At 35.3% G+C, this 23,779-nt stretch overlaps 1 protein-coding gene across 2 annotated transcripts in view; it reads right to left on the minus strand.

Moving 5' to 3' along the window:
- NECTIN3 (nectin cell adhesion molecule 3) overlaps window positions 1–23,779 on the minus strand; it is a 145,078-nt gene that overhangs the window by 73,426 nt on the left and 47,873 nt on the right. For both annotated transcript variants that reach the window (XM_079921962.1, XM_079921961.1), the window contains exons 2-5: window positions 22,327–22,668; window positions 13,034–13,330; window positions 9,786–9,903; window positions 5,583–5,734 (exon numbers count right to left, since the gene is read on the minus strand). In XM_079921962.1, the coding sequence (XP_079778088.1) occupies window positions 5,583–5,734; window positions 9,786–9,903; window positions 13,034–13,330; window positions 22,327–22,668 (909 nt within the window). The remainder of the gene's footprint in view (window positions 1–5,582; window positions 5,735–9,785; window positions 9,904–13,033; window positions 13,331–22,326; window positions 22,669–23,779) is intronic.

Consider the following 23,779-nt stretch of genomic DNA (forward strand, 5'->3'; position numbering starts at 1 on the left):
AACAAATTCACTAGTTGTACAAATTCAATCTTAAAAAAAAATTGTGAAATTGCAGGATCATTTCTATTATAAAAGTAGTAAAGCCTCATATAATCCAACCTCACAGAACCAGGATATTAAAGAAACAGACTAAAAATTAATCATTTATAAGACAACTCATGTATTTTCTGAGGAGGAGGACTAATGGAAGTTTTACATATTAAATGTCATCTTCACAATGATTCCCAAAGGAAAAAGTATTATAATAAATGGGCATCAGCATGTTTAAACAAAAGCACAAATCACCTAATTAATGATTTAAAATTCACACATTTTTGTGCACATAAAATTTTTAAAGTTTTTGATAGCTCTTGATGAAATGGTATTTTTCTCAGAATAGTACATGTACATCAGCTCTCACCAAATATGATACATAACTGTACATTTTAACCAAGTATTCTTAAAAAGAAAAAATCACTGACATTTATTTCTACTTGTAATGTTCTTTATGTGAACACAAATGGACATCTACTGTGTATTTAACTGAGATTTAACAAAATACAACTTTCAGAAAATCTAACAACAAAAAAAGAGTAACCAAAAAAAATCTATTTAAAAATCTTATTTTGTCAGCAGTTCTAGAAATTTTCAAACCTACCAGCCCCTCCTCAACTAGTGTAAAAAAAACAGCATAGGGCTTCCCTGGTGGCGCAGTGGTTAAGAATCCGCCTGCCAATGCAGGGGACACGGGTTTAAGCCCTGGTTCGGGAAGACCCCACATGCCGGGGAGCAACTAAGCCTGCGCGCCAGAACTACGGAGCCTGCGCTTTAGAGCCCGTGAGCCACCACTACTGAGCCTGCATGCTGCAACTACTGAAGCCCACGCGCCTAGAGCCCATGCTCCGCAACAGGAGATGCCACTGCAGTGAGAATCCCACGCACCGCAACGAAGAGTAGCCCCCACTCGCCACAACTAGAGAAAGCCCGAGCACAGCAATGAAGGCCCAACGCAGCCAAAAATAAAATAAATTAATTAAAAAAAAATAGCATAGCCTCACTATTAATAAGAGGGACTATTGCTAAACGTTATATTTTGTATCTTAAGCAATGGACATATCATGATTCACATGAGACATTTATTCATGCTTTCCAATTCTTGCTCTGCTCCAAGATAATTACAGTGAGAGTCATTCTTTGTGTAAGGAGGCAGGAGGACAATTTTGTAATCACTAACAGCTACTTATTTATCATGATTTACAAATCGTTCCCATAAATAAATAAGCATTCCTTATTTATTCAGTTGTTATTTTTTTATATTCTTTGCTAAATAAATATATAACAAATGTAATAAACTAGTAGATTCTGAGCTCTCCACACACAACTTAAGTTTCTTTTTCAAATTAACGAGTTCTGCCAAATAGAAAAACGAACAGTCCAGTAAAAACTCTGTAGCTATGAAGTATATTTTAGCCTAATAATTACTGTGTTAAAAAATGAATGAATTGGTTCCCTTTTCTTTTAGACTATATAAATTGTTTAAATAAACAAAATCTATAAATGTTAAAGTTTTTTTTTGTTTTTTTTTTTTTTTCCGGTACACGGGCCTCTCACTGTTGTGGCCTCTCCCATTGCAGAGCACAGGCTCCGGACGCACAGGCTCCGCGGCCATGGCTCAGGGGCCCAGCCGCTCCGCGGCATGTGGGATCCTCCCGGACCGGGGCATGAACCCATATCCCCTGCATCGGCAGGTGGACTCTCAACCACTGCACCACCAGGGAAGCCCTATAAATGTTAAAGTTGAAGGATTGCTAAATTAAGTGCGTCTCATTATGTCTGGATTGAAATTCATTCAAATTATATGATTTGAAATTCAAGATTTGCATAGGAATATACTTTGATTTTTAGGCATGAGGAACTTAAGTGATATAAGAAAATTTGCTTCTCTAGTCTCAGAGATGTAAGAGGTATCAGGGAAAAAACACACACACCAAAAGCAACTAGAAAAACACAATTTCAAGCAGTCGGTTAGTCCTGGACAAAGAGCCACTGTACCACCATGAGTAATAACTGAAGTTGAATATTGCAATCTTGAATACTGTACCTCTTGCACAATAACTTATGCCAATGTGGGAAAATGTATAACAAAATTTCAAATAACTCAGAGTTGCTAATTCTATTCTGTTGTGGGTAGAACTTTTTAGCCTCCAGTCATAGCATACCTTCCTTTTACAAATATTTTAAAATATCATTTATGAAATTTTAAAATATAAATTTTATTATTGAGATTAAAATGTTTTCCTAGAGGAAAATGGGTACATATAACTCACAATGAAAAAGATTAACTTTCTGATCATTTACTGTATAAGTTATGGCCTGTTACTGTGATAAAAGCCTACTAGTAGGCTTTAATAGTCTGTTGGGGAAAGCAATTTATATCTAGGATACATTATATACACTAAGAAGCTCGTAGAGGACCTAACTAAACTCAGTACAGTATACTGTATTAAAGACTGGACAGAAAATTAAGTCTAATTCTTGATGACTACTTAAAGAAAACCATCTCATATAATGCTATCTTTTTCTGAAGTACTCAGTGGTAATTAACTGTGATTTTTCATATTTACTCAAAGTTTTGTTTTGACTCTTATAAGACTTAGTAGAGGTTGATTTTAAAATGTGTAAAGTTTATCATCAGCGGTATATTAGTACCTCTGTCAAAAAAAAATTTCACATAAATGCAGACTGAATTTTTTATTCTTTCCTGATTATTTTCTTCTCATGTATTCATGCATGCGACAAAAGTTTACTGAACACTTACTATGTGCTAAAGATTGCTGCAGAGGGTGAGAATACAGTATTGATTAAAGCACACAAAATTCCTGCCCTCTTAGGACATATGTTCTAGTGGGGGTAAAAACAGGCAAGCATACAAATAAAATATGTAGTATGTCACACGGTAATATGTACTGCAGAGAAAAAATAAGGCAGAGAAGAATGACAGACAGTAGTAAAGGGGTGAGAAGAGAGAGGTTTCAATTTTTTTTTTGCGGTACGTGGGCCTCTCACTGCTGTGGCCTCTCCCGTTGCGGAGCACAGGCTCCGGACGCACAGGCTTAGCGGCCATGGCTCACGGGCCCAGCCGCTCCGCGGCATGTGGGATCTTCCCAGACCAGGGCATGAACCCGTGTCCCCTGCATCGGCAGGCGGACTCTCAACCACTGCGCCACCAGGGAAGCCTGAGGTTTCAATTTTAAATATGGCTGTGAAGGTGATATTTGAACAAATACCTCTTTCCCTGAAGGGAAAGAGGTATGAGGATATCTGAAGAACATTCTAGGCAGTGGAAACAGAAAGTGCAATGACTCTGAGGTAGGAATGTGCCTGTTCTGTTCAGAGAACAGCAAAGTGGCAAGGGTGGCTGAAGCCAGGTGTACAAGGTATATAATAAGAGGTGAGCTCAGGGAGATAATCTAGGGCCATAACGTGTACAGAGCTTATAAATCACTGTAAAGATTTGGTTTTCATTGTGGGCAAAATGGGAAGTCCATGGAAGGTTTGGAGGAGAGGACCGACATGATCCAACATGCCCTTTAAAAGGATTATTCTGCCTGCTCATTTGATGACAGATTGAAAAGTAGGAAAATTAAATGGCTGTTCTATAGTGAAGTAAGGGTTGCCTGATGGTTTGTGCCAGAATACTGGCAACGAAAGTGGAGAATTGGTAAGGGTCTGTATATAATATAATGAGAGAGCTCACATCAATTTGTTGATGGATGGGGTGGGGTATGAGGGGAAAATTAAAATCAGGAGTAAGTATCAAGGATTTCATGCCCTGAGCAAATGTAAGGATGGAGCTACCAATAACAGAAAAGGCAAACAAAGACTGCTGGAGAAAGAGATTCGGTGGCAAGAGGCAGAAGAAAGATGAGGAACTCAGTTCTGAATGCATATTATACTTCTACATAGAAGGTTAATGATCACTAAGATGCAGTGGGACGCACAAGTCACGAGTACTGGGAAATGGACCCAGAATACCAAAGATATAAATTTAACATATCACCAATAGATAAGACGCCAAAATTGAGGCTTGATATTTAAATGATTACATAATTAGAACACATTGAGCCTAGGATTTACAAGTAATATCCCACACCAAATTTTGTACAACAGAAATAAAAAGTAATCGGTCCTTAGGTAACCACATTTTAAATATGGATTTCCTGTGGCTTTAAGATTCCTTTTCTTTTTTTTAAAATAAAAAAACCTCTAAGGGAAGAAAGAGAGACTAATATACTAATAGATTTACACCAAAGCACTGCTGTTGGCAGAAAGGACTAGCTAGAGATGTACAAAGCTCTAATCTTCTTGTGAGATACATGCCAAAAAAAATTGTGTATCATGTGCCAGGCACTAAGTGCTGAGTATACAGTAATAAAAAAAAACAAACACACAAATTGTTTAAATATGAGGATAGATAATAGGTAAATAAATAATCATACAACTACAAACTGTGGTAAATATCATGAGAAAATAATATGGGAAACTGTTCTTAGATTAAGTGATCACAGAAGGACTAAGAATGTAACATTAATGCAAGCTTAAAATTTCTCTAAAATCATGGAAAAGAATCTGAAAAAGAATATATATCTATACATATATAAAACTGAATCACTTTGTTGTACACATGAAACATTATAAATCAACTACACTTCGATTTAAGAAAATTTAGTTTTAGACTGAACACAGAAAAAAATCTTAACTACCTATTATCTAATTACCATACAAACCTCCATTTCTCAAGATTCTCTTCCTTTTTCCTCTAACTTTCCATTTGTTAGACACAAAGATTGCTACATTCTTATAGTCAGGAGGGAAACGTTTAAAATATTTATATAATTTTTATAAATAAGCATTCCATTGATAATTTATTATTTATAGCTACACCCAGGAAAAATATATTTTTGGCTCCAACTATGTTTTGTAAATAGCCAAATATATACTCAGTCAAATTGATAAAAACATTCACAGTGAAACAAATGGAATGCATAAATTCTAAGTTCTTAATGGCTTATGGACCCATAAAGCACATCTTAAATTTTATTTCATTGGAACATTTTCAGTAGCGTTCCTACTTCACCTCTCAGTAACTCTATATGGTATAGCCTCATATTGAGTGACAATGATATTTAATAAGAGGTTCATCAAAATTGATATCCCATTTTATTTATTAGAAACATGTGCAGAGTAGCTTACCAAAAACAAACAAAAAAATCCAACATTTATTCTTGGTGTAAATACGAAAGAACCTAGAAGGGTACACACTACCAATAAAAAGAATATCTAATACTATTTAACTGAAAAATTAGCTATATGCATATGGTCTTAAAATGTATATGAACTTATTGCAGAGATGTTTTGACATTTTTTAAGTAATGGAATGCCACTTTACCTATGTATTTCAGGTAGATTATTTGGAAAACCTCACACTGAGGAATATGTATCTTCACAAGTATAAATTACTGCCTAGATCATAGCGTTATTGTTATGATGGTTGTTACAGAAATAATTTAAGTAACTCATTTTGTGAGTAAACAGTAACTTACCTGAAATATAGATGACCTTTTGATCACTTCTTTGACCAAGGGAATTGGTCACTTTACAGACATAAACACCAGAATAATTGAAAGTCAGTGGATGGACAAAATGAAGAGTATTGTCTGAAGCCAATAAACCATCAGGCCACTGTCCATCCAACCTATATTTTAAAAGGCACAAAATTACTTTAAATATCTTCAGATTCTATTCATTGACAGCTATTTAAATAAGATATTATACTTCCTAGTTGTCAGTGAAAGAATCAGTATCCTTTAGGTAAAAGTCACTATGAAATAAAAGCATATGTTATGAATTTTCATTTTAATAGAGATGAATTAATTGATAAAGTCCATTAAGAATACCCATTCTTTCAAAATATCAATTCATATCAATTAATATAAGTGAAGCTAGGCTAACATTAGAGGGAATAGGAGGGAAGGAGAGAAAAAAAATGTGATTTTTAAAGAATTACATTTGGAAAACTGGAAAATTAGAAATATACATTATTTGAAGACATACCCATAGTATCCAAAGAATTAAAATAATTCTCAGTGAATTATGAATCTATACATGATACATCTACAAGTTGCTTAATGAAAAGTCATCATTTTAGTACATGATAATGTTTTAGCACCTTCTGTAACATATTTAAAGAGCAACATTTAATACGGAACAACTAAATCTATACTGTGCCCTATCCAAAGATGGTTAATTTCTAAAGCACCAACAAGGGTCTTCTTATACAATAATTTCACTCATAAGGTGAACAACAAAATCTGTGACAACAAAAACCAATGCACCTTTGGTATCAATAATAACTCTTTTTAAATGGTTTCTCTACTAATTGGGTTAAAAGGTCCTATCTGGTGTACACATTATTATAAACCATAATAGGAATAAAATCCCACTACAAGAACTCTAAAACCATTCATTGCAATGGAACTAAGTATACTGTTATACCTCATTTTTCCAACCTTAGGGTATATACCCCATGGGGGGGAAAAACCAATAGGTCTTTATTTTGAAAGTGTTTTTACAGCCCATAAATTATTTTTTAAGATAAGAGGATAAAAAGTGAAGTAAACCCAGGCACTCAACTACTACTACAGTTTGAGCTAAGCAGATTTTCAAAAAGTGCATTCACTCGTTCACTCAGCCATCCATTATTTAATTACTAAGAACTTACTATTTACCATACTCTGCTCTGCTGGTGTTGCTGAAATGCACAGGTAAATAAGATTAGGTCCTTGCTTTCAATGATCTAAGCACATTAGTAGGAGACCAACAACTAATTACAAAGGTAATAAGAACACAGAACAATGAAAAGGTAGAAAGAAGCAAATCAACACTGGAGAACAGATAGAAGGATTTTGGTCTGTGATCTCAAGTGCATAAAAGAACAATCAGTAAAATCTTTTACAGTTGCTATGACGTTAATTTGCATTGAAGGATAAAGGTAATATTCTTACATGGTTTAAAGAACAAAAACAAAAACCCCATATATTCTTCTTAAGAGGACTTTGGAAAGAACATTTTTACAAGCATCAGCTTTCAAAAGGTAAACCCTTTTTCTAGGAGTATAAGAATGAATATGAAGTCTATGTATCTTATCAGTTAGCTCTGTACTTTGGGCCCAAAATTCTAACCCCTTTAATTCTGAGAAATGTAAAAATGGCTTATAATCCTTTAAAGTTGTTTATTCAAATAAGCTAGAAAAATTTAATATCTTATTAAACTCACAACAAATGACACGCTAAGCACCTTCCATGCTCCTGTACCTATGTTACATGATTTATATTCACTGCCTCTACCCTCACAAAAACTCTATGGGGTACCATTATCAATGAGGAAACAAAGGATTAGAAAGGTTAAATAACTTATTTAAAAAAGACATCTCCGGGCTTCCCTGATGGCGCAATGGTTGAGAGTCCGCCTGCCGATGCAGAGGATACGGGTTTATGCCCCGGTCCAGGAAGATCCCACAGGCCGCGGAGCGGCTGGGCCCGTGAGCCATGGTCGCTGAGCCTGCGCGTCCGGAGCCTGTGCTCCGCAATGGGAGAGGCCACAACAGTGAGAGGCCCGCGTACCGCAAAAAAAAAAAAAAGACATCTCCCAGTACAGACACCAGCATAAGAACTCAGAATTGTATGACTTTTAGAAATACCCTATCACACATCTTAACCAATGCCTTCTTCCCACATTGAAGAAAATGTAAATGGAAGGCCTTCTCTACTTTTAAAACTTTATCTTTGCTAAAAGACAATAGATTGACCAAATATACTCTTTCCTTGCACCCACAAAATACCACCTAAAGTAAGATTAAAGGAATGAAAAAACTATTAAAAACCAACGCGGAGAAAGAGAACAGGAGGTAGAATTCATCAGATGTTTCAATAAACTTTTAGAAGACAGAAAACAGATGGGGAAAACAATATATGCTTTAGGCCAATGTTTCCCAATCAGGAGTAATTCTGTCTCCAGGGGACATACCTGGTATGTCTTGAGACAGTTTTGGTTGTCACAACTTGGGGTGGGGGAGTATGTGCCGCTGGCTGTAGAGAATAGAGGCCAGGGATGCCACTAAACATCCCACAATTCACAAGACTGCCTCCAACAACAAAGATTTATCCAGCCCAAAATGTCAACAGTGCCAAGACTGAAAACCTCTGCTTTTAGCTGAAGAAGTGCTTGCAGGAGGCATATGAATGAGGAAGCAGCTAGTGTGGTCCACTGAACCCAAGATCTGGAGTTTGACTCACTACTGCAGAAGGCCAGAGTGAGGCAGAGGGCTAAAAATAAGATCAGTTGAAAGTTGAAAAAACAAAAAAACAGACTCCTCTCAACTCTGTACAGATACCAGGCATTTATGTTTTAGGCAAAATAATGAAGGTTAATTCAATAAATAAACTGAATGGCCATGAAAAAAAGAATTCTACTCTTCAGTAACTGATATCTGAAGCTCCCCCAGTGAAATAAACTCCTCTCTAGTTGATCACTCGAAGTGGAATCTACCCAGTAGGTACTCCCCATTTAAAATAAAATGCTGAAGAGTTTCCACTCAGTATTTTATTTTAATGCATCACTGTGAAATGACTGGACAACTGAGAAAATTAAGAAATATCTACAAAATGAAAGACCAAAAAAAAGAACCTGGAGGAAAAAAGAAACAATATGTAAGAAGCAGAAAAAACTCTTCAGAGGAAATAATTCTAGTATCTCTAGGAAGAAACCAGAAGATACTACATCCATAAAATACGAAAAGGATGCTATGAAAATGAACAGAGAATAAGAAAACACTCTTAGAAACTGAAAATATGTCAAAAGAAAATTTTCAATCAGTGGAGCAGAGGGATCGAGGAAATCTTGGGAGAATAACAAAAACTGAAAACTAATAAGAAAGAATGTTTAGTATACAATAAATAGGAATTCCAGTACAAGCAAACAAAAAAAAAAAAAGCAGGGTTAATGACCAAGGGAAAAAAAAAGAAGAAAAGAAAAAGAAAGAAGAGAAGAGAAGAGAATCCACAGTTGACAGATACAATTCTCTAGACTGAGAAGGTGTGGGGCGTGGGGGGAGGGGTGCAAACACTGAGAAATACGAAAGCAAACCTCAGTATAGCAGTTTGAAATTCCACAGATAAAGAGAATTAAGGATATTCAGATAGTAAACTACACAAGTAAAGAGAAGCAATTATTAGCCTCAGGAAAAACAAACAGCTTTAGAAACAAAAGAAAACAAAATTCCAGTATACTACTTAACTCTCAGTAAATAATATTTACCTGTCATAGGAAGGCAACGATTACACAGTTTATTTCAAAGTAGCTTAATTTCATTGGGACGATGAAGGTCAGGAATATGTATATGAGTATGTTTATGTGTGAAGGGGTAGATATAAAATTAAATTTTCATTTTCATAATAAGAAGTCAATAGACAGTGTTAAAGATTAGTAAATTAAGAAGCAGCAGTTTAAGACCAATGATGATAAACACCAGAAGGAATTGCTAACATCGCCAAAGTAGCCTCCGAGGAACAGAATCGTGGGGGCTGGAAGGTGGGGAGAGGTGGGGCAGAAAAACACTTAGAAACCCTTAATTTAATTTCCAGCTCTTAGTGTAATCATATATTACACTGATAAAAACTTCCAATATGCATTTAAGAATACTTTTGACTTTTAAATAATTTCTCTTTAGAAGTATCTAACATTATTACCTGCTCCACACAGATTTGAAGGGTGGTGGATTTGCATCAGCATTACACTTGAGATTAACACCTTTTCTTCCTACAAACCAGTTTCCATCATAGCCTGTTACTGAAACCTCAGGAGCGTCTATAAAATAAATGCATTATACAACAGATTATCTTTTGTGAATGATAGATGCAATACACAACGATAAAGCATTAACATAATACACAACTTTAGAAGTGGTGTATTTTCCTTCTCTCATATACATAAGAAATAAGGAATACAGTACTCAGTAAATACTGGTTGACTAAAAGAATGATTGAATGAATGGACAATGAGCACCAAACACTAGGCAGCTATAAGCATGTACAATTCTAGTTATTATGGACACAGTGTAAGAATATTCACAAACCTATAATCACCAAAAGCAAAATGTAAGAGCCCTGTTATGAAATACACAGAGGTATATGAACAAAGAAAATATAGTTGGTAATTTGATGAGACATGGCATTTAAGTACCAAGTCACTACATAAAACTGTCTTTAAAGAAATGTTTAATTCAAAAGGAAATATTCCCTAAGAGATACCAATTACAAAAAATAAAATAAAATAAGATTCCTTATATTACAATTAATTAATATCCTTTGGGCATGTAAAGATGTGACAAACTTTCTAAGACTATAATCACAACTAAAGTAAATTATCTGAGGCCTCAACTGTTCTAAAACATTAAATTTTTATTCATGGCCTAAAAGTACACAAAGGTCTTTCAGCATATGTGCAATATAATTAGCTAAATGAGCAATTATCCACATCTACCATCAATATAAATTTATACCTTCAAACTGTAAAATCCAATACTAATCATTCATTCAACCACCATTGTTTAGCTCCTATTAAGTGACAGGCACTGTTTTAGATGTTTAGTATACATGTAGACTCTGTATTCACAAAATTTACATTCTAATGGTAACAGGAAAGATGACATTTTAAAAACTTTAACTAAAATCCGTTATGAGGGCCAAGAAGGAAAAGAATACGATACTAAGAGAAAAGATAAAGAAATGCTATTTATGTATGGTACAGGGACGTTCCACTCTTCTGTGAGCTATACAAGTAAACTAGATAAAGAGTACGTGGCCAGATGGGAAGTTAGAGAGAGACCAGGTCAGTCTTTAACTCTGCAGGGAAGCCTTAAGTCAATCAAGCAAAGTTTACAAAAAAAAGTAGTAAAAAAATTAAACTTTTTATACTAAGGTACAATTACCTTAATAATTTAAAAAAATGTCTGCCTCTTATAAATACAAAGAATTAACAAACATTTTTTCTAACTTAAAATTGGTAATAAAAAATGTTACTGAAAGAACAGTACAGATGTATGTGAGTTTAAGTTATTTTCAAAGGAGGAGAAAATAGGTAGTAAAGTATCCCCAAAGAATACCTCCAAATTTTGAGATATGAATTCTGGATATAAGATTTTATCTCCTTAAGCTTTGTTTACATGTTTCAGAGGGCCCAATTAACAGGAGAAAAGAATACTCTGAGAACATTTTAGGAGTAGGCCACTAAATCTAAACCATAATTATAAAGTTTTACATCAGGAGAAATATTTTTACACATTTAGAATTTCATTCAGGCAAACAAAAAAATAATAGTATAAATACTGAAGAAAATTTCAGTCATTATTAGACACAGGGAAGAAAAAAATATATATGAGAAAAATATTAATGGTACTTACAACCAGGATGTAAATTTTAAAAGAAAAAGTTAAAAGTATGTAAAAGCAAGAAAGAAAAAGAAGAAAAATTTTATTTGGATTCTCCAAATAAGTGAGGCGAAAAGAAGGTACAGTCAGCCCTCTGTATCCATGAATTCAGCATCTGTGGATTCAACCAACTGTGGTTGAAAAATATTCAGGAAAAAAGAAATTCTACAAAGTTCAAAAAAGCAAAACTTGAATTTGCTGCACACCAGCAACTATTTCCATAGTATTTTCATTGAATTTATAGCTATTTACATAACATTTACATTGTATTAGGTATTATAAGTAATCTAGAGATTATTTAAAGTACATGGGAGGATGTGTGTAGATTACATACAAATATTGATACTATGCCATTTTATATAAAGGATTTGAGCATCCTCGGATTTTGGTAACTGAAGGAGTCCTGGAACCAATCCCTCATGGATACCGAGGGACTACTACTAGGACTGTACTTGCACTCAAGAATACAATGGTAATAACATCCATGTAACACAGCTTCTCAAGTTTAACCCTGTAAATGTTTAAAAAGATCCTTAGAATTAGTTTTAAAAACCATTAATTATACCAAGTGTAATGAATATGTGTAAAATTCCATGAATGTCATATCAAAAAAAACAAAATAATAACAACAAAAAACAGAACATTTCCTTCAAAAACCTACCTAGATTTATGATCTGTGCATGGATGGAAATGACCCCAGAACCTAAACACTTCTCCTAATTTTATCTTTAACCTACTTAATTTTCATTATCTTTGCTATATGCTATCTACACCATCACTTTTTCTCTTGCTCAAAATTTTAAAATGCTACACAAAGAATGTATCAAAAATGAGAAACTTTATAGAAGAGGGGAAAGTATATACACACATGTACATATCCACACAAACATACACACAAGAGAGTATCCCTTAACCAAAAAAATAAAAGCACAAGGTGGGCCAGGTTTGAACCTTATCTAAGATTATTATTATCCCAACGATGACTCTGTTTTACCTTTATGAGGATCTTACAACATGATCAATAAAATCAGACTAGAAATAATACTGAAAAAACACAAATTTTCAAACTAATTAAAATGCATCTAGGAAGTAAAAGATCCTTGCTGAAAACATCATGGGTAGAATCAATAAAAATGAGTAACAGCTAAATTAATTGGATTGGAGAAGGAGCTGTTTTTCGCCAAGTATTGCACATTCTGAGGTATAAATTTCCACAATTCACCCAATCTAGCTTATTTTTAAGGTCTAAAAAGGACAAGGCTAAATAATTTTAAGTTGGACAGCAACTTTAAAATCATTGTCTGTCTTTACAAACATAAATATGTTCTGGTTAAATGGAATTGCCATGAAAATATTCTTTTTTAATTAAGAAAAAATGTCAACAAGGAAAATCTATAACAATATCTGAATATTAAATATTCAAACTAAAGACAGCTTGATACAGAATTATGTTAAAGGGAGAAAATAAAATGCATGATGTTTAAAAGGTAAATGTTATTCTTTACTTACACTGTATGTCTAATATGAAAGAATATCGGATGTCCTTTTCCAAGGCTGGATGTTTTACAACACAAGTAATCCGCCTTCCTCTAGCAAATCTGGTAGGAAAAAGCTTGTATTGGCTGACAATTGTTGCTGTTTCATTTGGAAAAGAAGTCGTAGTGGATTCCATTTCACCAAGATCACCTTCCCAATCAATATGTGCAACTGGTTTTCCAGTGGCTGCGATACAAATGGCTGCTACTGTTTCATTTCCTCCATCAATTAAAGAATCTGGCCCTTTTATCAGGCTCACAGTGGGTTCAACTGTTTAAATTTAAAAAAATTAGTTACATTTCAATCAAAAGCGTATTTACTCCTTCCAAGCCACAACTAGCCATATTTCATAAACTTAGAGACAACTGCATATAAAATACACACACATTAAATGCCAACACCCGTTGGATTCTTGGAACGAGAAGATCATGAACCAGACCAAACAAAAAGCAAGACTTTACATAACCATCACAAAGATGGCTCTCCCTGGTAAAGATACACTTTTCTTTACAGGGACAAGTTTTTGAGTTTTCCCCAAAATTAGTATATAAAAAAAATTCCTGCAAATTTGATCATAATTTCCATTAGGAGATTAAAGGTACTACTACTCTGAAAGGAGATTAAAGGTACTATTACTATTACACTACTAAGCCTGTGGCACATGGGCTTAGATGCTCTGTGGCACATGGTATCTTCCTGGACCAGGGCTCGAACCCGTGTCCCCCGAATTGGCAGGTGTATTCTTAACCACTACGCCACCAGGGAAAAGAAAAAGCGGTTTTAATGTATAATGCTTCAATTTGCAGCAAAAATGTTTACAACACATTTAATATAGGTACTGTTAAAATGTAATGTCACTAACAGTTTATTGAAGTGTACATGCTACCTACCTTTATCTGGTATAAGAAAGCTCCTCAGCAGAGGAAGTAACCTTAATGTTAGACCCCTTTAATCTACCCTCCATATGTATGCTAGCTACCTCTTCACATTTTCCAGCAAATTTTATATGCTCCTTTCTGTATAAATTCCTGAGTACTCATCGTCATGAATTCTTTGGCTCAAGCCTATAGGTTACTGTGTGCATTAACTTTTTAATCTAAAAGACATTTTTTCATTTCCAAAATTTCTAATTGGTTCATTTTTTAAATATTTTTTGTCTCAACTTTCTGCTCCTGAGATTTATTTATGTGGGATCATTTCGCCTTAGATTATTATTTTGTAATTCTTCTTTTTTTTAGTTTTTACTTTTAGATCATTTAGATTTGCATGCAATTGTATAAATTATTAGTTTTAACTACTGTATGGTTCATTTACTGTTGGACATTGGTGCTATTTCCTGTTTGGTACAAACAATTTTATAAGAAACATTTTCATTCATGTATCTTGGTATATTTGTATAAAAGTTCCTGTAGTTTATCCCTTGGTACTATGTTTATTTCCATTATTTACCAGATAATACCAAAAAGCTTTCCAAAGTACCAATTTACTCCCAATCTTAGCACTCTGGTTGGTCCAACATACCCACTACAGTTGATAACCAGACTTCTCAATGTTTGCCAACCTCGTAAGTATGTAACAGCATATCATTGAAACTTTGTTTCTAATTTCTCAGATTATGAATGATGTTAAGGATCTTTTCTTGTTTATGAGCCATTTGGAATTTCTTCTTCTGCAAAATACCTATTAAAGCCAATTGTTTTTTTCTTACTGATTTGGGAGAGTCCTTTTCTGATTATATGTGAAAATATCTTCCACCAGTTTAGGGCTTGTCTCTTTACCCTATGGTGTGTTTTGATGAGCAGAAGTTTTTAATTCAAATGCATAAAATTTATCAGCTAACTGCTTTTCTATACAGGCACACCTCATTTGATTGCACTTTGCTGTATTGTGCTTCATAAATATTGCATTGTTCACAAACAGAAAGTTTGGGGCAACCCTGCATTGATCAAGTTTATCAGCACCATTTTTCCAACAGCATTTGCTCACTTCCTGTCTCTGTCACATTTTGGTAATTCTCACAATATTTCAACCTTTTTCTTTATTATTATATGTGTTATGAGGATCTGTGATCTTCGATGTTACTACTGTAAAAAGATTACAACTGGATGAAGACTCAGATGATGGTTAGCACTTTTTAGCAACAAAATGTTTTTTAAATTAAGGTATGTACATTGCTTTTTAAGACATAATACTACTGTATCAAAACTACAATAAAGTATCACCTCACACCAGTCAGAATAGCCATCATTAAAATATCTACAAACAATAAATGCTGGAGAGGGTGTGGAGAAAAGGGAACCCTCTTGCACTGTTGGTGGGAATATAAATTGATACAGCCACTACGGAGAACAGTAGGAGGTTCCTCAAAGAACTCAAATAGAACTACCATACGACCCAGCAATCCCACTACTGGGCGTATATCCTGAGAAAACCATAATTCAAAAAGAGTCGGTACCAGAATGTTCACTGCAGCACCATTTACAATAGCAAGGACATGGAAGCAACCTAAGTGTCCAGTGACAGATGAATGGATAAAGAAGATGTGGCATATATATACAATGGAATATTACTCAGCCATAAAAAGAAACAAAATTGAGCTATTTGTAGTGAGGTGAATGGACCTAGAGTCTGTCATACAGACTGAAGTAACAGAAAGAGAAAAACAAATACCGTATGCTAACACATATATATGGAATCTAAAAAAAAAGTGGTTCTGAAGAACCTAGGGGCAGGACAGGAATGAAGATGCAGATGTAAAGAATGGACCTGAGGACATGGGGAGGGGGAACGGTAAGCTGGGACGAAGTGAGAGAGTAGCATGGACATACACTACCAAATGTCAAATAGATAGCTAGTGGGAAGCAGCTGCATAGCACAGGGAAATCAGCTCTGTGCTTTGTGACCACCTAGAGGGGTGGGATAGGGAGGGTGGGAGGGAGACACAAGAGGGAGGGAATATGGGAATGTGTGTATACACATAGCTGATTCACTTTGTTATACAGCAGAAACACATCATTGTAAAGCAATTATACTCCAATAAAGATGTAAAAAAAAAAGAAGACGTAATACTACTGCACACTTAACAGACTATAGTATAGTATAAACATAATTTTTTTTTTTTTTTTTTGGCAGTACGCGGGCCTCTCACTGCCGCAGCCTCTCCCATTGCGGAGCACAGGCTCCGGACGCGCAGGCTCAGCGGCCATGGCTCACGGGCCCAGCTGCTCCGCGGCACGTGGGATCCTCCCGGACCGGGGCACGAACCCGCGCCCCCTGCATCAGCAGGCAGACTCTCAACCACTGCGCCACCAGGGAAGCCCTAAACATAATTTTTATAACACTGGGAAACCAAAAATTCATGTGACTGGTTTACTGTGATATTCACTTTATTGCAATACTAGCTTTATTACAGTGGTCTAGAACTGAACCCACAATGTCTCCAAGGTATGTTTGTACTAAGAGTTACCTGTCTACTTCGAGGCCAAATTACTATATATATCACATAGTAATTTGGCCTTGAAGTAGACCAAATTTCTTGTTCTCTACAGAAATTTAAGAGATTGACTTATCCCTTCAAATGGTAAGCACTGTTGTTTAACAGTCTGTGTCCGATAATTCCAACATCTCATGCAGGTCTGTTTCTGTTGTCTTGTTTGCGCTGGCTGCTGCTTGTGGAGTCTTCTTTACTTGTATGCCTGGTTATTCAAGCAGATGAATCCTTGAGTTTAAATAATGAAGGTAGAAATAATCTGAGGCTTAGAATGCAGTACCTTTCTTTGTTTTCTTCTGCTAAGCTAGCTCCTGAGAACACTATCCAGTCCAGGATCTCCTTAATTTCAGACTACTCAAGTGATATAAACCAGGCCTAGAAGTCTATAAGAAGACTGGTTTACTACACGTGTACTATTATTCTGAAAACTGCTAAGCATCTGGGTACCAGGAGAATATAAGAAAGGTTATTAGACATCCCATCTTGAGCAGACTTGCATTCAGATATTTGTCTCTCTCACTTCTCAAGGTTCTCGAAATCTTAGTTCATCATCTTAAGTGTCTCTTCTGAATTGTCTAATGTCCCCAAGGTTGAATACAGATTTCAGCTTTCGGTACTAGGTTTATTTCTCTGTTTCCACCTTCTCTTAGATTTGGTCTAGTTATATTCCACACTATGTTGTTATTTCTTTGAAGTTTTCAATGGTTTTTTAACATTTCACTTGCCCATCCCCCACCATGGGAGCGTTAATGTGACTAACCTGTGCCATCAATAGAGGCTTTTATCTTCGAGGAACTTAAAAAATTACCTTAAAGTCAATTTTAAATTGTTATTTCTATTTCTTCTGAAGGGAATCAATCTCCTGGTTGTACACTTCAGTTGCTTTCTAAAGTTACTTTTCTCATATTCCCCAACATTTAAGTTAACTTCTCTGCACCCTTCCCTGTCTAGTGGTTTTGTTGTTGCTTCCTCTTAAGATGCTACCCAATGCCCTATATACTCTGATTTGGGGGAACATGAAGTTTTCCCGGCCCTGCATTAATGCCAGGATTGTTAGGCCTACTTCTTTCTGTTGGTTCTTTCATCCACCTCAAAAGTTTCCTCTCACATGCACATAGATCAGTACTAAGTCAAAGACTTCAGAGGGCCATTCTGTAGGTCTCTAAAGCACACACATTCTCTCTTTCTCTCTCATGCTCCCTTCTTTCCAGTATTCTGTTCCACAAATTCTAATCACCTGTCCAATCTGTCTCTTAAACTCAGTGAGACTAGCATTCTCTACCTGAATTCCTTGTCACTGAGCTGTCACTGGAAACTGCCTAAGGAGGAGGCTGGAGCAATTGTAGAACTCATCTTGTTTATTTTCCTTCTTTCAGGGATCATAATCCTACCATGCCTATTAAGTTGCCTAGTTTTTTTGTTGCTAGAGAGAGAAAGGGTAAATCCAGTCCCTGTTACTCCATCATGTGCAGCAGTGGAAATCTTTTTTTTTTTAATTACAAAAGTAATATTACTAAAAATTGGAAAAACAAAGAAAACTTATCCACAACTGTAATATCTTAATACAGTCATTATCATATTCTTCCATTTCCTTCTCTTATTTGTTTCTAGTTTCTATATAGATGTAATCATGGCATACCTACAGTTTTGTGGCTCATTTTATTTTCAAGCAGCAATACTTCTCTTAACTATAATTTTAACAACTATATAATATCCCATATATCAAAAGGAAGTAACCAATTGTACAACTCTTCTGCTATGGGGCATCTGTTGTTTAGTGTTCCCAAAGCTTTTTGCTATATTACATTTCCTTAATTCACTTTCTATTACTACTACTCCTTTGAAACTCTAATGTCACTGCCTAATCTATACACTCAATACTTTTCTTTGCCTGTTCTCTTTGACTGATTTGGTAAAATTTGATACTTAGTGCAGTTCTTCCCAATCAGTTCCAAAAGAATTAAGTTCTAATGCCTTCAGGTATCTGCTGTAAGTAATGAATTAACTTCTGGGCTATGCATTTAGAATGACAGTAGCTATGTGCCAGCCTTCGGAGAACCGATAAAATGGTCACTGAAATCACTTTCTGTATGGCTTGATTCTCACTGTGGGAAAAAGCTGCTAGAGTAATCTTAAAAACTTTTTTCTTCTCTTGATATGAATAATATTACTTTGACAGTTTTTCTCAAAGCTATCTATTTGAACGCCTCATCTCTATTTCTTCCAATCTCTGCCCTAATAAATACTGAGTCTTAGGCCTTCAGTTACTTTTTATAAGTTTCTTAAAAACTTTTATCTGATAAACACTACTACCTGGATGATCCCTGATTTTATTTGCTTTTGATAGAAAGCTTGACTCTATAGTTTCTAACCACCTACCTGGAATTGTTTGCCTATGTATCCTCCAACTCAATAAGCCAAATGTTGAGTTCATCGTCTCATCCTCCCAATCCCCAACATGTTTTTCATTCAGATATGCCCATTTAAATTAATGGTAACATAATTTACTCAATCACTAAGGTTCAAAACCTGTTACTGTTCAAACCTCCCTAGTTTATTATATATAGTCAGTTACAACGTTCTGCTAATTTTTCCTTTGTAGTAGTTCCCTTCCTCACTCAAGTGAAAGAAATTAGAAAATTAACTTCAAGCTTTCATGGCCTCATGGCTGAGGCATTATGATTTCAGGACTCTTCATTTCAATCCATCAAAAACACCAGATTCATCATCTTAAATCACAATTTTCATCACATTACTTCTAAATCAGGTCTACTAGTTAGGTATCCCTCTAAGCAAGGTGAGAAGATGGTCAAAGCAGTGTTTCTCAAACTCTCCTGTGCATAAAAAGTACTTGCGGATCTTGCTAAAATGTAGATTTATCATTCAACAAGTCTGGGAGGGGTCTGTAATTCTGTATGTCTAACATGCTCCCAAGTGATGCCACTGCTGCTGGTTCATGAACCATGCTTTAAACAGCGAGAATCTGGGACTTCCCTGGTTGTCCAGTGGTTAGGGCTACATGCTTCCACTGCAGGGGGCACAGGTTTGATCCTTGCTCAGGGAACTAAGATCCTGTATGCCGTGCAGTGTGGCCAAAAATAAATAAATAAATAAATATTAAACAGTAAGAATCTGAGAATAAAAGAAGAGAGATGAGAAGAAGTACAATGCTGTACACTAAGTTTGCATTTCCAGCAATATAAAGCTCAAATTCCCCATCTTAATATTTAGATTACTTTAAAGTGGTCCTGCTCTACCTTTCTAGCCTTTAATTCTTGTATTTTATATAAATCCTTTGAACAATCAACAAATTACTCAGTGGTCCCGCAGAGGACACTTGGCAATGTTGAGAGACATTCTAACTTGTTGAAACTTAAGGAACTGCTACTAGCATCTAGTGCGTAGAGGTCATGGATACTGCTGAACAGTCTACAATGCACAGGACAGCTCATCACAAGAATTCTAGCCCAAAAGTTCAACAATGCCAATTCTGAAGAAACTCTGCCCTAATATATGCTGTTTTCTGCCTCCCTGCGTTGGCTCATTCTCCTCCCTATACTTCTTTCCTTTTTGCCTACCTAAAACCTATCCACCATTCAAGGACTGGCTCAACTACTTTTCTACATAACATTTCTAAACTACAGAGTTTATTTATCCATTCCTATACCCTACTTAAATAACATTTAGTGTATTACTGCTACATACCAGAAACTCTTACAGGCTTTAGGGATATAAAGTTAAATTTTAAAGTGCACGGTTGCAGTCCACCATAAATTTATAGTGAAGAAGACATACAATAAGCATTATGTTAATTGCTACAACACAGATAAGCTCAAGATACAAAGGCAAAAGAGCAAAAAAACCCCATCAAATTGCAGAGGGGTAGATATTTCAAGAATGGCTTCCAAAAGGATGTGGTTTGGGGCTTCCCTGGTGGCACAGTGGTTAAGAATCCACCTGCCAATGCAGGGGACACGGGTTCAAGCTCTGGCCCAGGAAGATCCCACATGCCACGAAGCAACTAAGCCCGTGCGCCACAACTACTGAGCCTCCACTCTAGAGCCCGCGTGCCACAACTACTGAGCCTGCATGCCTAGAGCCCATGCTCCACAACAGGAGAAGCCACCGCAATGAGAAGCCCGCGTACCACAACGAAGAGTAGCCCCCGCTCGCCACAACTAGAGAAAGCCCGGGTGCAGCAACGAAGACCCAAGGCAGCCAAAAATAAATAAAATAAATTTATTTTAAAAAAAAAAAAGGATGTGGTTTGATGAGTAGTAGTTAAATAGAAGAATCTAGAAGAAAGAGACAGGAGGAAAAAGGTGGCAATTCAGGCATAAGAAAACTACACATGTAAAAATATAGGTGTTAATGAAGTGTAAATAGTTAATTATGATTATAAAATTTGGGTTGCTGGGAGAAGTAGAGCAAGGAGTGGAATAGATGAAGTTAGAGAAGAAGACCCAGCTAAAAGCGTGACTAGTCTTATACTACCAACAGTCGAGTTTTAAACCACTGAGTATTGTGTTAATTTAAGGGGAATTACTAAAATTTAAAGCAAAAAGTCTTATTCACGAGTTCTCTCTTCTACATGCGAACTATTTATCTATTTTTTCTTGACACTGAATTTTTCTGTGACTTTTTTTACCCCAATGGCTTGCACTTGATTTTTCAGATATTTATGCCCTGCCTTCCAATCAAAACAGGTCTCAAAGGTATCAATTTTGTAAACATAAGTTATATTTTTCCCACAGCTCCTAGGGCAGGCTCTTAAACATTAAAGTCTTCAAATATTTAATGTTATTTCTATTTTTAAATAGTATTTCTCAACATGAAAAAATATATAACATATTTGGACAAAATTTCTTTCCTGCACATCAGTGACCCTGAAATCATGCCATTAAATATTAGAGGCTGTGTAGTTATTTGGTTCTCTGGAAGCAGACACTGAGATCAAATGAGGAGTACAAAAGGCTTATTAGGGAACAACATCTGGGAGAAAAGTGAAGAAGGACTGAGTAGGGAAAGCTATCAGCAGACCTTACAAAGTCCCTGACAGGCAAACAGGCAGATTCATAGCAAAGACCACCCATTAAAGGAGTTCCACTCTGGGTGGAAATGGCTACAGTTGCTTTTACTCCTTAATCCTCCTTCTAGTATTATAAAAGTACTCACCAGCTATTCCAAATTGGTTTACCTTTCACTGCAGGTGACTATTTTAATGCTAATAAGCTCTTCCTAAATTCTGCTATAAACTTTAATAGTTTTCAGATAGGAAAAGGCAGAAGATCTTTCAGTGCAAGCAACAGACCAAGATTCAAATAGCTATGCAAATCCGCAACAGCAGAAATAAAATCTGATTTGAAAAACAAACATGAGATGTCAATGGCTCTAAGACCACAGTCACTTAAAAAATGGAAAAGCTTATTTAAAGATGGTAATTTAAAGGTTGAAAATTTGAGGGGAAATAATGAAAATAAATGTCAAAGAATCTCAGCACTTAGTATTATAAATAAAAAACAATCTTTCATGAAGAAAGTAAAAGAGTTATAAATTACACAGCTTTATACAGATACACAGATAGATAGGGACAAGATTTAGTTTAAACTGAGAGTCTAGAATCATAGAATTTTATGACAGAACTTGAAAAAACATATCTGAATTATTTTATTTTAAACCTACATTTATATATAATTTCAATTATTTTAAGTTCTTGAAAATACTTTTACAATAATTCTCACCACACCACCAAAATATGCAATTTAAGTACACCTACCTAATACAGTTACAGTTGTAGAGGACTGAGCATTTCCAAGTGGGAAGGTAACAGCTTTGCATATATATTGTCCAGAATCAGAGAATCCTATGTTATGTAGAGTAATTGTTGCATCATTAAGTGAATAGTTTTTAAACAAGACTCTTCCCTGATATTCTCCTTGAACAGAGAATCCATATTGAGGATGATGAACTGCAACAGTCTGTGCACTTTTGCCATGTATCTTCTCCCATAAAATTTGTGTTATAGTTTCATTTCCTTCAATTAAACACTTCAGCGAAACATTCTTTCCCCATACTGCTGTGACATGTGGCTCCACAATAACTGGTCCAGCTAAGGCACCTAAGGAAAAACAAAAAAGCGTAGTTCTTAAAAATGAAAAAACGTTACATTAACATATTATCAAATTCCCTTCCTTCCTGTTTTCCTCTTCCTTCTTCTCCTTGTGTAAGTACACACACACACACACACACACTGACACTAATGACCGAGTAACAGGAAGGACTGAAAAGAGCTAGATGTTCCCAGGGCTGGATTTAAGACCCAAAGAATGATTCTCAGGTGAATCAAATAATCACCAATATGTGTTCCAGTGGAAAAGCACTAGATTGGGCCAAGAGTAAGCTTAAGAGCAGGTCCTTCCCCAGTCAAGCCACCAGGTAAGGTCCCAGCCCTAGCTGACACCCTGACTGCAGCCTTGTGAGAGACTCTGAAACAAAGGACCCAGCTGATCTATGCCTAGATTCCTGACCCAAAGAAACTGAGAGGTGATAAATATATGCTGTTTTAATACTATTAAATTTTAGGGTATTTTGTTACTCAGCAACAGATAATTAACACATTTAGGATCTGTCAAACCAAATATAATACCAAAGTTTCTTCCTTTGGAGAGTTCCTCTACCAAAAATCTGTATAAAAGACTTCATTAAAGATAGACCAATTGCCAGAAAACATGAATTCAAAAAACACATATAAATGTGAAATTAAGTTTTTCTATCTCACAGATGAAAAAAAACTATTCTACAAGCAAAAGTTAAAATAAAATGATACCAAACTTCACTTTTATAATAATGATTTCCTTCCTAAAAGCAATGGATGAAATATAAATCATTTTTAGGAACATAGGACTAATACTCATGAATACTAAACTCAAGCAAGATGATCTTCACTAACAGGTATATTAGAACATATATAACAAATCCTTGGAGAGTTTACAACTTACATACATGTCCTGGCAAAATAAATGCTCAAACTAAAAAGTAAACCAATATAAGCACTTGAATATAGAAACTGTATAAATACCTTTAAAATTTAGAGTTATGTCTAGTTAATATTTTTAAATAAATACAAAAATGCAGAAAAGTATCACTTAAAAAGATAACCAAGAAAAATGTGTTTAAACATATTCAACAGTTCTAAACAACAAAACCTTTACACAATATTATTTCCACGA

This window comes from Stenella coeruleoalba, assembly GCF_951394435.1.
Source record: "Stenella coeruleoalba genome assembly, chromosome: 5".
Lineage (NCBI taxonomy): Eukaryota > Metazoa > Chordata > Mammalia > Artiodactyla > Delphinidae > Stenella > Stenella coeruleoalba.